Raw genomic sequence first — 14088 nt, 5'->3', positions numbered from 1 at the left:
ATTGAATTTCCCACAGATGCTTTTTCAAAAAAGAAAATCTGCATACATTAGGTGTCTTGTCTAGTTTGGCCCTAAAGCCAGTTATTCTCATACATATCCTAACCCAGGCTAGGGAAGGCCAGCTTGGGTCAGGCTGCATGTGAGAACCGCCGGGATCAGGCCCGATCTCAGTGGGGCAGCGCTGCCCAGCCCCATTTAAAAACCTGGCTCTTAGCCAGGGTTAAAGGCTCAAATGAGCCCTTAACCCAGGCCCCAGGAATGTATGTTTGCTGGGGCTATGTTCAGCTCCAGTGGACACAGAGATGGGTGCTTAGAGAATCCCCCAATGCATCGCACGGTGCATTGTGGGATATCCGGAGGCCACCGCTCTGTGCTTCAGAGTGCAGCATGGATCATCTGGGAACATGGTCCACCCTCCCAGCAATGGAACAGCACTTATCGGGGGTGGGGGGGGAAGGTGAGTTTAACCAGCCACCACCCCACTGCCTCTCATTAGGTTGTATAAGTATACCGATGTCTGTTCGTGTGTACCTGCTTGTGTGTGAATGATTAAGTTTGCCTCTTCCTCAGAGTGACCCTTATTAGGGGTGTGCACAGAACCGGCTGGTCCAGTACAAGTCCGAACTGGACCCGAACTGGGCCAGTTCGGTCTGGCACACCGCCCCCCCGCCGGTTTGGTACGGTCCTGGGGGGGAGGGTTATGAACTTTTAAAAAAAATTAAACTTAGCCCCTCTGGTGGGGGTTCCTTATGTCTGGAATGAGGGACAGGCATTGCCCCCTCTCCACTCTGCCCTATCAAATTTGTTCCATAGAACTCATAGCTCAGTAACAGAGCTATGAAGTGGGTCCCAGGTTCCATTCCTGGTATTTCTAGTTAACAGTTCAGGCAGCAGGTGTTGGGAAGGACTATCTCCTGAAATTCTGGAAAGCTGCCGATAGTCCAATGGACCATTTGACAAAACTGGCAAGACAGCTTCATACATTCAATGGGAGCTACAGAGCAAATCCCTATCTATAACACCAACTCAGCGGTCTATCTTCACCCAGAACTCAGTGTCTTGGGTTCAAACGCATAGATTGGGAGCATGATACAGCCACCTTGCTGAAGCTAAGCAGATCTTGGTCTGGTTAGTGTTTGCTAGGTGACTGCCTAGAACACCATGAAGAAAGGCAGACTAGACTGGATGGACAGACAAAACATTCTTGGTGCAATGCTAGAGTGTGACACAACCCTGGAAGCCAGCTTTGTCTATATGCATTACATCCCGAGATGGGAAAATGCTTCCACTTGTTCAGTATCAAAGGGTGTTTGGCCAAGCATGTATAGTCATATAGCCCAAAGTCCACATAATAGCAATTAACAGTATTCCATTTTACATTTAGCTGGAAAGGCAAGTTTCCTCTCTGGAGGCAATAAAGATTACACCAACACACTTTCATTACACAGAATATCAATATCATCAATTCTGCAGGAAAAAAATAATCCGTATTCCCTCAGAAAAGTGATTAAGCTGTCAATTTGCTGTCAGCTACCATCTCTAAATAAATCTATGGGAAAAGACAGCCTCGTTAAAGGAGCTGCACATGAAGGGAATATCTGCAGTAGTGTTACAAGGCAGGAAGGGAAACAAAAAGAAATGCAAAGGTCCCACCTTCACAGAGAATATTCAAAACACAATAGATTAGCTTGCCTTTCATATCCACTTATCTTAGCCTGGCATATTGAAAGAAAGGACAACAGAAAGCTTTGGTTATCAAAGTCTAGCAGTTCTGTCTGAGTAATGGGAAAAATTCCAAATCCAAACCAAGCTGGGTTTAAAAATAAATGTATTTCATAGTTGACAGAAAATGAAATGTGTTAATGTACTTGCAAAAGATACAAAGACCAACCCATGCTGCCTTCTCATTGGGCTTATTCTGTGCTTGCAAGAGTTGTAATTTAGGAGATAAATGTTCTGCCAGAAAGACTTGTGAAATTCAAAATAATGGGCTGGCTCCAGAAGGTTCCCTTCCTCCAGTGTAATGAAACCTTTGATCCAACCCCAAAGCTTGGGTTCAAAGACAAGTGAGCAGAAGAAAAAAGTGGCTTAGTGCTGCTCACGAATTCTTGCACAAGAACTAGTGGAAGGCTTTGCGCAGAGCCATACTGCATCAAAGGTTGCATAACAGTACAAGAAACATAGCAAATGAAACAGGCTGTAGCAGATTAACCCCAGTGGGCCATAAAACACCCATTTAAAAGAGCTTGTGCAAAGTCTTGAGCAATGAGCTTGTACAGAGAGAGTAACTCCTCTAGATCTGAGGTCACTTTCTCACAAAATGTTCCACCTAAAAGTGGCTTCCTGCTTAGTGGAAAGAAGTGACTCTCTCCTAGCAAAAAAGGACCTTTAGAACTAGTCCAGTACTTTTCCATTTTAAGCAAAATGCTTATCCCATTATAAAAACACTTCTGAGGATCAATCATTTTAAATATAAGAAGATACATAACATGATCCCAAGCCGTCTAGTCCCGAGCGAGACAGAACTGGAACTGGAGGCTGCTACGCCTACAAAGAGTCACATGATCCAGTTCTGTCTCGGGCATGCACACTTCATAACCCTGTCTGAGGATCTCCTACCACTGGGGAAAATGAATGTTTTGTTAATCATCACTGAAGGTGAATTGCAGGGATGGTGACAATGATTATACCCAAGTATAACAGAGGTAGCAACTCATTTAGCACTAACTATGTGGGAATGTAAAGGAGACAACTACAGCTCATCCACCTATTATAAGAGCACATAATACATTTCAGAAACAATCTGTAGAATTTGGCAGAGGAAAAATTATAAATAAAGTGAAGTTATTGTGCTCTTATTCTGCTGTTCTAAAACCCAAAGCACACAAATCCTTGAAATATATTTTGAATGCATGATCAAAGACATCGGGATTTTATTTTCTCCTTTAATATTTTTTTATCAGTGTTCACTTAATTCTGCAATCATTAGGGCTACAGTATCATCCTATCTTAAAATATGCACTTTAACAAGACAAAGGACCATTCTAAAAAGTGTTTGGGAATAATCAATGGTTCATACTTTGTTTCTTCTTGGTTCTAAATAAGGAGAACATACGGTACATAACATATCAAATATAATCTTATCAAGAGATTATTGGATACAGTTCTTCTAATGCAATGTTCTTCATCCAATCTACTACTACTACTACCACCACCACCACCACCACCACACTGCTTTTCAAAAGACGTCTCCAAAGCGGTTTACACAGAAAAAATAAATAAGATGGTTCCCTGTCCCCAAAAGGGCTCACAATCTAAAGAGAAAGTAAATAAAGTAGACACAAGCAACAGCCACTGGAGGAATACTATGCTGGGGATGGATAGCGCCAGTTGCTTTCATCCTGCTAAATATAAGAGAATCACCACTTTAAAGGGTGCCTCTTTGCTCACTTAGCAGGGGCTCAGTTTACTCCTCCCAGGTAGTTTACTCCTCTCAAGTAGACATATGTTCACCAATTTCTTTTATACCATGACCATTAGGGTTTTTCTTCTTAAAGGCAGCCATCATTTGTTATAAATGGTGAATATTAAAAATAATATGAACATTTTTAAAAGTCTGCATCTATTATTCTTCAGCCACTCCTAGATCCTCTTAATTTTCCTTTTTCAAGAGGCATATCAGATAATATTTTTTTTACGAAGCATCCATAACTTTCTTTAATGTTATAAAAGGAGTGGCACAAGCAGAAGGTTGCTGGTTCTAATCCCCGCTGCTACTATATCGGGCAGCAGTGATATAGGAAGATGATGAAAGGCATCATCTCACACTGCACAGAAGAAGGGAATGGTAAACCCCTCCTGTATTCTACCAAAGAAAACCACAGGGCTCTATGTGTGCCAGGAGTCAAAATTGACTTGACAACATATATTTAGACTGTGAGCCCTTTGGGGACAGGGAGCCATTTCATTTATTTATCTCTCTGTAAACCGCTTTGGGAACTTGGAGAAGATTCTGCCAGTCAGTGTAGACCAGGGCAGGGTTCCCAACCTGCAGCTCTCCTGTAGCTGAACTACAACTCCCATCATCCTCACAGGGGGTGAATTAATTTTGTGAATTAATAAATACATAGGCAAAGCAAGCACTTGCCTACGGCAGCAAATTTGGAGGAGGGGCCAATTCTGATGGGTGGGGGAGAAGGGACCGAGGGAAAGTTCTTAAACTTTCTTCAAAATTACCTTTTAAAAAGTGCTGCTTTGTGGCACAGAATGAAGAATGAAGAGCAGCCACTACTCTATGAAGGTGATGGTGGCGAAGAGAGCGAGCAGATCTGAGCAAGCATGAGAGCCAATGTGGTGTAGTGGTTAGAGTGCTGGACTAGGACCAGGGAGACCCGAGTTCAAATCCCCATTCAGCCATAATACTAGCCGGGTGACTCTGGGCCAGTCACTTCTCTCTCAGCCTAGCCTACTTCACAAACTGCCTTAAGTTACGCCTTCTTGGAAGGCTTTGAAGTAAAACAGAACTAATTATCTCCAAACTGGATGCTTGAGTTACTGTATAGACTGTGCCAACTTGGGACAGCAATCAGACTTGAACAACTAAATACACTTTCAAGATGCTAAAAAAAGTGGGAGAGAAGATCAAATGGAGCCTGATGCAAGTCATGCAACATACAGGCACCTTCATCTGATCCTGTGTTTCCAGAGATTCGGTTTTAGGCATACTAGATCACCCTGTGTCAAAAACCAATCAAAACAGATTATCTTTGCGCCACTGGAAGAGCATTTTCTATCATATATGGTGGGAGGGGGAATTTTCACCAATTCCCCTTTTCACTGACATCTCGCCCCGCCCCCCATTCCTGTACAAACATCTATGCCTCCCAAAAGGTAGGACCATGAGGGTTGGGGGACCATCAGGAAGATATTTTCAGGAGGCTCAGGCAGCTGCAGAGGGAAGGGAGGAAAACTGGTGAAAATTAATTGCTCCCTCTGTGAGTGATGGAAAACGTCCTTCCACTAGTGCAACATTAGTCTGGATATCTGCCAGTGAATGATACTGGACGAAATACATCAATTAGCCATTTATAATTCAGAAGGCCCCCAAATATGTGAGATATTGTTGCAAAGTGAAGTCAAATGCATAATGCATATGCTTGTTTCAACACAGGTATTCCAGCAATATAAAATTCTGTGTATTAAAACTTACCGGTGTGCAGGATGATACACTACTGCAGTTATTCCATGGATATCATGGCTGCTGAAGTTGAAGCTGTGGCTCTCTTGAAAGTTCTGATTAGTTCCAACACTAGACCAAGAAGGAAACACAGTTAAATTTATTTAAAAGGGATGCCCAGTTAATGATGGTATGTTGAATCCACATTAACAATCATATTTACCTCACAAGATAGCTTTTTAGTTCACCTCGGTAATTGATGACTAGCAGTTCAGCTGACCACTGGGTGCTTGCTTTGTATTCTAGAAAGATCAATCCTGCAATAGCATAGGTCAAGTCTCCTGGAAAGCTAGTGCCCTACACCAGAAGATAAACAAGGTATTTTTAAAAATTAAAAAAAAAACAAGAAAAATCAGACTCCAACAAAGGGAGTATAAATTTTTTAAAAACCTGAAATTACTTCAGAATCTACAAAATGTTCCACGCTGAAGCAAGCATTAAACACACACATACACACACACACACAAGATATCCTCCTGCAAAGAATGGATTAGTAGAATGTGGCAGATAGCTCAGTTATTAAAACTGACAGAAACTGTAAAATTAAGGGTTGTAAGGCAGACTAAGCCGATTTTTGAAGGGTTGAAATGGCAACTCTTTAGAGATTTCTGGAGAGTGAAGCACAATAGAGACATAAATGCTTAACAGTTTGTCGGTTTCTTAAATTAAGCAGTTTGCTTAAATGCAATATGCAGGGTATAAGTAAGATATTTCAATTTTTTGATTTAGAATAATTGAGAGACTTTGCCCCCCTCCTCTTTTTTCCCTCCCTCTCCCTTGCTTAACATATTTGAGTAAATTAGTATGCTAAAAGGCTGGATTTTTTTTAAAATAAGAGACATATACCCTCCCCCACCCAACTACTGGCATCGACACCAGGGGGCTGGGCCAGAATCTATCGCACTCTTGTTGCACCCTCCTATCACTGCCGAACACATGGGCCATTGAGTCAACAACAAAAATTACATAAGATAAAGCCATTCAGTTTTGTCTCAAGTTAGTGCTAGTCTGTGCAGGAACTGAGAGTATAAAATCTCCTGACCTGGGCTCTCTGATTATTTATTATATTTGTATACCTCCCCAAATGTCCATCTCTGGGAGGTTCACAGCAATACAAAATTTAAAACCACAAGCCTAGTTAAAAAAAACTTGGATGAATCAATGTGTCTTTAGAGAATGCTTATCCCTGAGCATTGCAAATTAGAGAGGACTTCAACGTAGCAAGATCTTCAGAATCAAACTGGGTCATCATTGTATATTTGTTCAACATGGTATTAGCTACCACGTGTAGCAAATTAATAGAAGAAAGCTCTTTAAGAATTACAGAAAGTTGTCTCTCTGCGAGTTTTCAGTTACAGCCAAGTGATAACCTGCCTACTAAAAAGCCCAATGAATATATTCACTATTATGTAAGATGAACTGGCCACACTGATTGAGCAAGCAAGCTTTCTGTCTCACAAGCAGTAGTGTTCCTTCTAATGTCAACACATTGGTTCAGGCAGTAAATCACCTTCCTTAAGGAGCTGATATTTTTGAAGGCGGTACAACAAACAGCAGAAATCCTGACAAAGGGCCCACTGGCATTGTTGGCATGAATAAAAATTAATGTAGTTTGCTTAACTACTATGCAAACACTGAATGTAAAATTTACCAATAAAAATGCAAAACAACTTTTCAACCAATTGAGCAATAAAGTGTTTGCAGTGTAAGCTCTCTACGTAAGTATGTAATATTAAAACTATAATAGCAAAGAAGCTTCTATTCGCATGCAAATTGGACTTGTAAAATCTGTAAAATAAATGTAAATACCGGTGCAATGACCAAGAGTTCACTGCCGACCAAGTCGAATACTCTCACGGTTCCTGTGCTTTCCCCATAGGCAAGCAAAGTGCAGTCATGACTCCATGCCACACGTCTCCATTGTGGGTTGGGGTCCTTAGGGACTGTGCAAGAGCACAGGGAAGAGAAAGGGGGAGGAAAAAATGAAAAATGAAACACTAGTGATAGAAATATGTATTAAGTATGCCAGCTTTTCCCCCAATAGAGGCTCCATCTCTATCAGCCGATGATGATGATGATGATGATGATATTTATTTATTTATTTATTCATTCATTCTATTTCTATACCACCCTTCCAAAAATGGCTCAGGGCGGTTTACACAGAGAAATAATAAATAAATAAGATGGCTCCCTGTCCCTAAAGGGCTCACAATCTAAAAAGAAACACAAGATAGACACCACCAACAGTCACTGGAGGTCCTGTGCTGGGGGCGGATAGGGCCAGTTACTCTCCCCCTGCTAAATAAAGAGAATCACCATGTTAAAAGGTGCCTCTTTGCCAAATTAGCAGGGGTAACTGTTAACTTGGCAATTTTAATAACCACTTTATTAACCATAACCACTTTAATTCAAGTAAGTACAGCTTCTGTTTATGCATTTCCAAGATCAAATAAGGGGCTCTTGTTTAATTTCAGTCAGTTAGGAACCATTATGCAGCTACTAGAGAGAAAAAGCTTTTAGGGTCCAGTGCAAACATAATGACAGACATCCAGACTAACATCAGCCCTATTCAGCCATGCCAGGGTTCTTAAAGCATAAATCAAGTCCCCAAAGAGAGCTTCAAGTGCTCCTCATCCACTTCAGCATATGCTGACTCTCACTAGGAAAGAGCAACTGTGTGAATTGACAGCACTTGTGGACAACGGGACAGTTCTCAACGCAGGAGCTTTGATTTCCCTTCAGGTATTGCATGGCCTCACCCTTCCTTCTGTTTCTTTTAACTCATAAGTTTTCAGTTCTGAGATGAAATTAAGTACCACAAGACAGATGTTCATTTTATATAGGTGGCCCTTGTTATCCATAGATTCAGCAACCATGGTTTCACATACCCATTATGAGGTCCTAGAGTCACAATTTATCAACAGGTACAAAAATAGGCTAGAAATTAGGCTATTTTCACCTCTTTGCAGTTTCAGAGTCACCGGAAATGACATCAGGAGTCATTTCTGATCCAGAGCAGCATACAGCCATTTTGTTGCTCTTCTTAAAATAATAATTCCATGACTTATTTATTGGGGGGGGAGGGGGACTGGAGGAATTGAGGGTTTGGGGAGGCATTGCAAGGTAAAGTATTTTATCTCCCCACTACTACTTTTTAAGAGTGTGTGTGCGTGCGTGCATGCGCATGTATGCACGCACACACATAGGAACCTGACCCCCAGATTCCCATAGGGGTAAGCTTTCTTTATTTGTGGTTTGTCACCTATAGGCATGAACGGAACCTCCACAAATAAAGAGGGCCTCCTGTACTTCATGCTCATCAACAAGGTGAATCTCAAGTTAGACTGTTAGTTTATTAATACTATGAACACTTAACTGAAGTACATGCTATGGAACACTGTGGGATTTACTTCTTCGTAAACATTCTTAGGATCGCACTACTAAGCAGACTCACTAGAACAACTTGTAGGAACTTGTCTGTTATCTCTAAGGCAGGGGTTCCCAACCCTGAGTCATCAGAAGTTGTAGGACTAAATTCTCCAGCCACACAATGGACTTTGTTGAGAACCTCTATTCTAGACAATACTATATTTCTAACATGGTGTTCTAGATGAAATTGACCCACATATTAGCCACAACAGAAGTCTAAGAAATCATGAAGCAATTCTTCTTTTAAAAGATTGAGGACCGGTTTACATGGCAATGAATGCATGTGACAAGCCATTCGCACAGGACACAGTTGAGGAAATGTTATCCTCATGACCACAAACCTTTATTTTCAAACACTTGTGCTGGCTTAGAGAAGTTTGCCCCACACATGACATGAACTGGTCTGCAAGCAGCTTGTCTCATAAAAGCTACCATGTGGATTAACACAGACTCCAAGTGGCAGCAATACTAAAACCCGATTTATGACTATTTAATAGTAATTTATGGAGGCGGGGGTGAGACATACCTTGACATTTCCCAACGATAGATCCAAATTCATCCTTGGCAGACCTGCAGCATTTGAATTTCATATATTAAACTTCAGCAATATATGTTTATGTGTTGCTATTTGTTGTTATTGATCATGATTCATGGTTGTGTTGCTTATTGTCAGTTTGAAGAACAGAAATACTTACACACAACTTATTACACACTAAAAGCAAATTGAATCGCCATGCAAAATTTTGCAATTCAAGTAAATATGCTTTATCCATGCCCAATTGTTGAAACTAATACTCAGTTACATATTAAACCAACAACATGGAAACGAGGAGCAAAAGAGTAGAGAGAAGTAAGAGAAAGCAAGAACAGTGGAAAATCAGAGTAATAAGGCCATGCCTCCACAGGGATTATGCCTATGTAGACATGACTCAATTCAGCATATCTAATGCCTACATGCCATATACAAGTTGTACAGAAATTGTACAGAAACCCACCAGGAAATATAGTAAGCTGAAGGAAACACTATTGCATCAGGAGAGATGGTCCATAACGGAAATGTTGCTCTGAAGATTATGTAGCAAGGCACCACACTTCCTCCCCAAGGAAAAATCCCACATGTCTGATACAGTACTAAAGTATTTAGCTAACAGCATGCAAAGTTCTGGGGTTCCTTCAGATTCATTTCTCAATAACAGCTTATTTAAAGTAAAGTATGTCGTCGGGTTGGTTTCGACTCCTGGTGACCACAGAGCCATGTGGTTTTCTTTGACAGAATATAGAAGGGGTTTACCACTGCCTCCTCCTGCACAGTGTGAGAGGATGCCTTTCAGCACCTTCCTATATCGCTGCTGCCCAATATAGGTGTTTCCCATAGTCTGGGAAACATACCAGTGGGGATTTGAACCGGGATCCTCTGGCTTGATAATCAAGTTATTTCCCCATTACGCCATTAAGTGGCTAGAACAGCTTATTTACATGTTATAATTTGTCTTATGCCAAGTAATATATAGTCACTTAACCAATGAAGATGAGCTAACACACAATAGTGCTTTACATAGGAAGCTGCCATATACTGAGTCAGACCATAGGTCCATCTCGCTCAGTATTGTCTACACAGACTAGCAGCGGCTTCTCCAAGGTTGCAGGCAGGAATCTCTCTTAGCCCTATCTTGGAGATGCCAGGGAAGGAATTTGGAACCTAAATGCTCTTCCCAGAGTGGCTCCATCCCCTAAAGGGAATATCTTCCAGAGCTCACACTTCTAGTCTCCCTTTCATATGCAACCAGGGCAGACCCTGCTTAGCTAAGGGGACAAGTCATGCTTGCTACAAGACCAGCTCTCTTTCTCTGCTGAAGGAGCTATACAACCTCAGCCAATCAGACCAGGCAAACCTTTCGTATTGAGCATATAGACTAGGGCTTCTCAACTTCGGCCCTGCAGCTGTTTTTGGACTACAACTCCCATAATCGCCAGCCATAGTGATAGCCAGGGATTATGGGAGTTGTAGCCCAACATCTGCAGGAGGACAAAAGTTGAGCAGTCCTGTAGACACTGAAGAGAAATCACAAGATTCAATTTGATGTGAACAAGTTGTATGTATGACAGCATGGTTAGAAAGGTTGGTCTTAAGAGTGATCGAGCCAGGCAGTCACCTAGGGCATCAACCCAAATGGGGTGGCAAGCTTAGCTTGCTGGCTTGCTGTTTGTTGAGTGAACCATGAGAGGGGGCACCAAAGGCACTGGTTGCCCAGGATGCTCTTTATCATAGGGCAGGCCTTGTATGGTAGGATTCTTAGAATATCTTATATACATATGAATATATATTGTGTATGAGTATATATATATATGTATATTATATACACATATAATGTACATAATATGTATCTCACTTAGTTTTCTCTTGGTTCACCAAGCTTGTATAAAATATTAAATCTCTTCAGACTAAATATGAAAACAAAAAGAGAGACGAAAGCAACAGGCCACAAGAATTAATTTTTCCCATCCTCTCATTCAGCGAAAGCAATATGGCTACTACAAGCCACAAGTATTTTATGACTTTGTATACCCTGACAGCTGCAACAAGAATAAAAAGGTAGCAAACACATACAATTATATTTCGTGGGGTTTTTTTTACTTTACCTTATTTCTATACACTGGTCCTGAACAACTGCTAACAATTTTCCATTGCTAGAAAAAAAGAAGTCTCGCATGAAAATCCCAACATAACTGCTCCTACTTCCAGAAGGTTTTTCTGGAATATTTATATAAATATAAAGACACTCATGGTCTTATCTCTAAAGTGAACATGAGGCAGTATTTGCTGGACAATGACCGAATAAACTTATAACTAACTAACATGAGGCAGTACCAACAAGCTACAGAAACCTAGCCTGTATTATAGCTACCATGGGTCACAGGCCAGATTGTATCTATTAGTGGCACTGGCAACAACCACCAACCAGGCACAGATTTTTTTTAAAAAAAGGATGTGATCCAAGAAGTCCACTCAGGAGTACAAGAGCTTGCTGCAGGACCTTTGGACTAGAGCCATTGGCATTTTGTTAAAAGCTACAAAGGTGGATCCAATTGCGTCAATGGAAAACAAACCTGAAAGCAACATTTTATTTATTCTGTCATAGGCTAGGTGTGTGCATGAGCACATTCAAACGTTAGTTTTTAGGGCTACCATTAACAATTGCTTTAGATGTGGTACCAATAGACTACTTACTGCTAGCCATAGATTTTGCCATGCACAACTCCCACAATTATTCATAGCAAGCAAAGTATTTTTTGTTATTTCTGTGAGCCTATTCTTTTTTAAAAAAAAAAAAATTTGCAGAAGCCTTCCACCCCCCACTGTGAGTAATTTAAACGTTTCGGCCAAAATCCAAAGAGACAAGGCACAAGAAAAAAGCATGGCCACAGAAGCAAACAGCAGTTGCCAATCCCATCTCCAGCATCACCATTCACTCCCCCCAAACCACATGATAGTTTGGAGGATCTTCCAGTCCGCAGGAGATGTTTCTCAAGGGTGGAAAGGGCTGCAGCCTAGTGGCTGAAAAAGCCATTCTAAAGACTGCTCAGTGAACCTATGCGAGCTGTTATGAAAGTCTTCTGAACAAAATATTTAAGAAAAGAAAATGAAAAAATCTGTGTGTGTGAACAAAACACTCACTGGTTTGCAGCATTTGCCTTTCAAATGGCAACCCATATAATACGCCAAGTACCTCCTGAAAGGAGATTAGCACTCAAGACACAGGGATGCGGGGCAGCTGAGAGACACCACAGTGACGCACAATGATAAGGGGGGGGGGGGACACCAAACTTCCTGTGGTGGTGGTGGGCATTGGAGCAGCAGGTATGGACTTGCTCTCCTCCCTGTTAAAGGTGCAGGGGATGTGTTGCAATTCGCAACTCAAATCACGTTTCATGCACATCCCTAGGAGAAAGGAAGCTTGAGGAGAACAGATTCTAGTCTATCGTAAAACAATATTTGACAAGTTATCCAGAACACTGCTCCCTACAGCCTTGTCAGTACCAACTGCCATTACTCACAGTTTGAACTCAAAGCCTGTGGGAAATAAAAAACCTGCAACATAGAGAAGTTTAGTGATGGAAGACTCTAAGTCAATTCATACTCCAAATCCAGTTGCCTCGCAGGATATTCCCACTATAAGCCAGTTCATTGCAATTTGACTTAAATGACAGATCTCTTCCTGCTTCTGAGCCAAGCCCTTTCAGTGTCAAAATGCTGTTTATTCCTTTACTAAGAGGTATATACCCACTTTCAAATGATCACACACACACTTGAAATTTGTGGATGTTATAAAATGATATGTACAGCCACATCAGTGTACAAAAAGGGACTCTGGAAACCAACAGTCTAAACTGCATACACATAAGGAGGATATAGTAAAAAAAAGTAATATAATATATACATATTTTACACACACAGTTACATTTTTTAAAGCTGCAAACAGAGTTCCATACAAGTATTATCTGGATCCCAGAAAGATGAAGTTGATTTGAAAAATTTAATTGTTTGTTAACATAACATCAAAGCAACTGAAAAAAGGTGGAAGCCTAGGTGTTTTGCCCCTATGCCATTATAGTTGTTATATCGAACAACGATACAGTATATATTATGCACTCACTCTACAGAGGGTAGCATCCAGATTAGTCTTGTGCTAGTGTAAATGCTGCACAAAAGCACACTGTTACTGCACTACAAAGTCCACCTCTGTTCCAAACTAGTTCTTGTGCTAGCAAAATGTCTGCATAACCCCACAAATATATACCCAAACTTGTGCAGACCAATTTGTTCACATGTGATAGCAAGGTCCCCCACCCACCCACCCAGTAAACCTGGCAAGATCAGAGACCTTAGCTTGGCAATGTATGTGGGTTCCTCCTGCTCTCCACATTATCCTCACAGCAAGCCTGTGAGGAAGTTTAGGCCAGAAGACAGCAGTTACGCCAGAGCAGAGTGGTGTTCCCTCTAACAGGGATTCCTGGCTATTGTTGACTACAGCCTCCAGAATCCCCAGCTGCAATGGCTTTTGCTTGTGGGTTATGGGAGTTGTAGTCCACAACACCTGGGAATCCCTGTAGAAGTTTGAACCTCAAGCCTCTCTCTCTCTCTCAGCGCACTGCCTTGTATCATTTCAGGTCTGATGCAAACAAAATTCTACAACACAAATTCACTAGTTACACTTCTTTAAAAAAAAAAAAGTCCTGCCAGCAGAAAAATTGCTCTTTCAGTGACATCCAAGTAATATCTCCCATTGCTATTACCAAATATCCCTACTTTCAAAGCATTGGGGAAGGCACTTACCTAGCAAGCACTAAATGCCAGTTGATCTGCTTACTGACCAGGCGGACAAATCCAGTGGGGAGGGAAAACTTTGCAGGACTGGAAGAAT

General features: G+C 41.3%; 1 protein-coding gene across 7 annotated transcripts in view; it reads right to left on the bottom strand.

Annotated features, from left to right (window-relative positions):
* Positions 1-14088, bottom strand: part of NBAS (NBAS subunit of NRZ tethering complex) — a 304433-nt gene that overhangs the window by 282440 nt on the left and 7905 nt on the right. For all 7 annotated transcript variants that reach the window (XR_008313691.1, XR_008313692.1, XR_008313694.1 and 4 more), the window contains 6 exons: positions 14001-14078; positions 11306-11353; positions 9192-9235; positions 7046-7179; positions 5400-5533; positions 5210-5308 (listed from right to left, as the gene is read on the bottom strand). Coding sequence is in view for 4 of the 7 variants with exons in the window: in XM_053285448.1 (XP_053141423.1) it covers positions 5210-5308; positions 5400-5533; positions 7046-7179; positions 9192-9235; positions 11306-11353; positions 14001-14078 (537 nt within the window). In the remaining 3 variants the exon portion in view is untranslated. The remainder of the gene's footprint in view (positions 1-5209; positions 5309-5399; positions 5534-7045; positions 7180-9191; positions 9236-11305; positions 11354-14000; positions 14079-14088) is intronic.

This window comes from Hemicordylus capensis, chromosome 1 (genome assembly GCF_027244095.1).
Source record: "Hemicordylus capensis ecotype Gifberg chromosome 1, rHemCap1.1.pri, whole genome shotgun sequence".
Lineage (NCBI taxonomy): Eukaryota > Metazoa > Chordata > Lepidosauria > Squamata > Cordylidae > Hemicordylus > Hemicordylus capensis.
The sequence above is the reverse complement of the archived record's forward strand: the minus strand, read 5'-3'. Positions and strand labels throughout refer to the sequence as shown.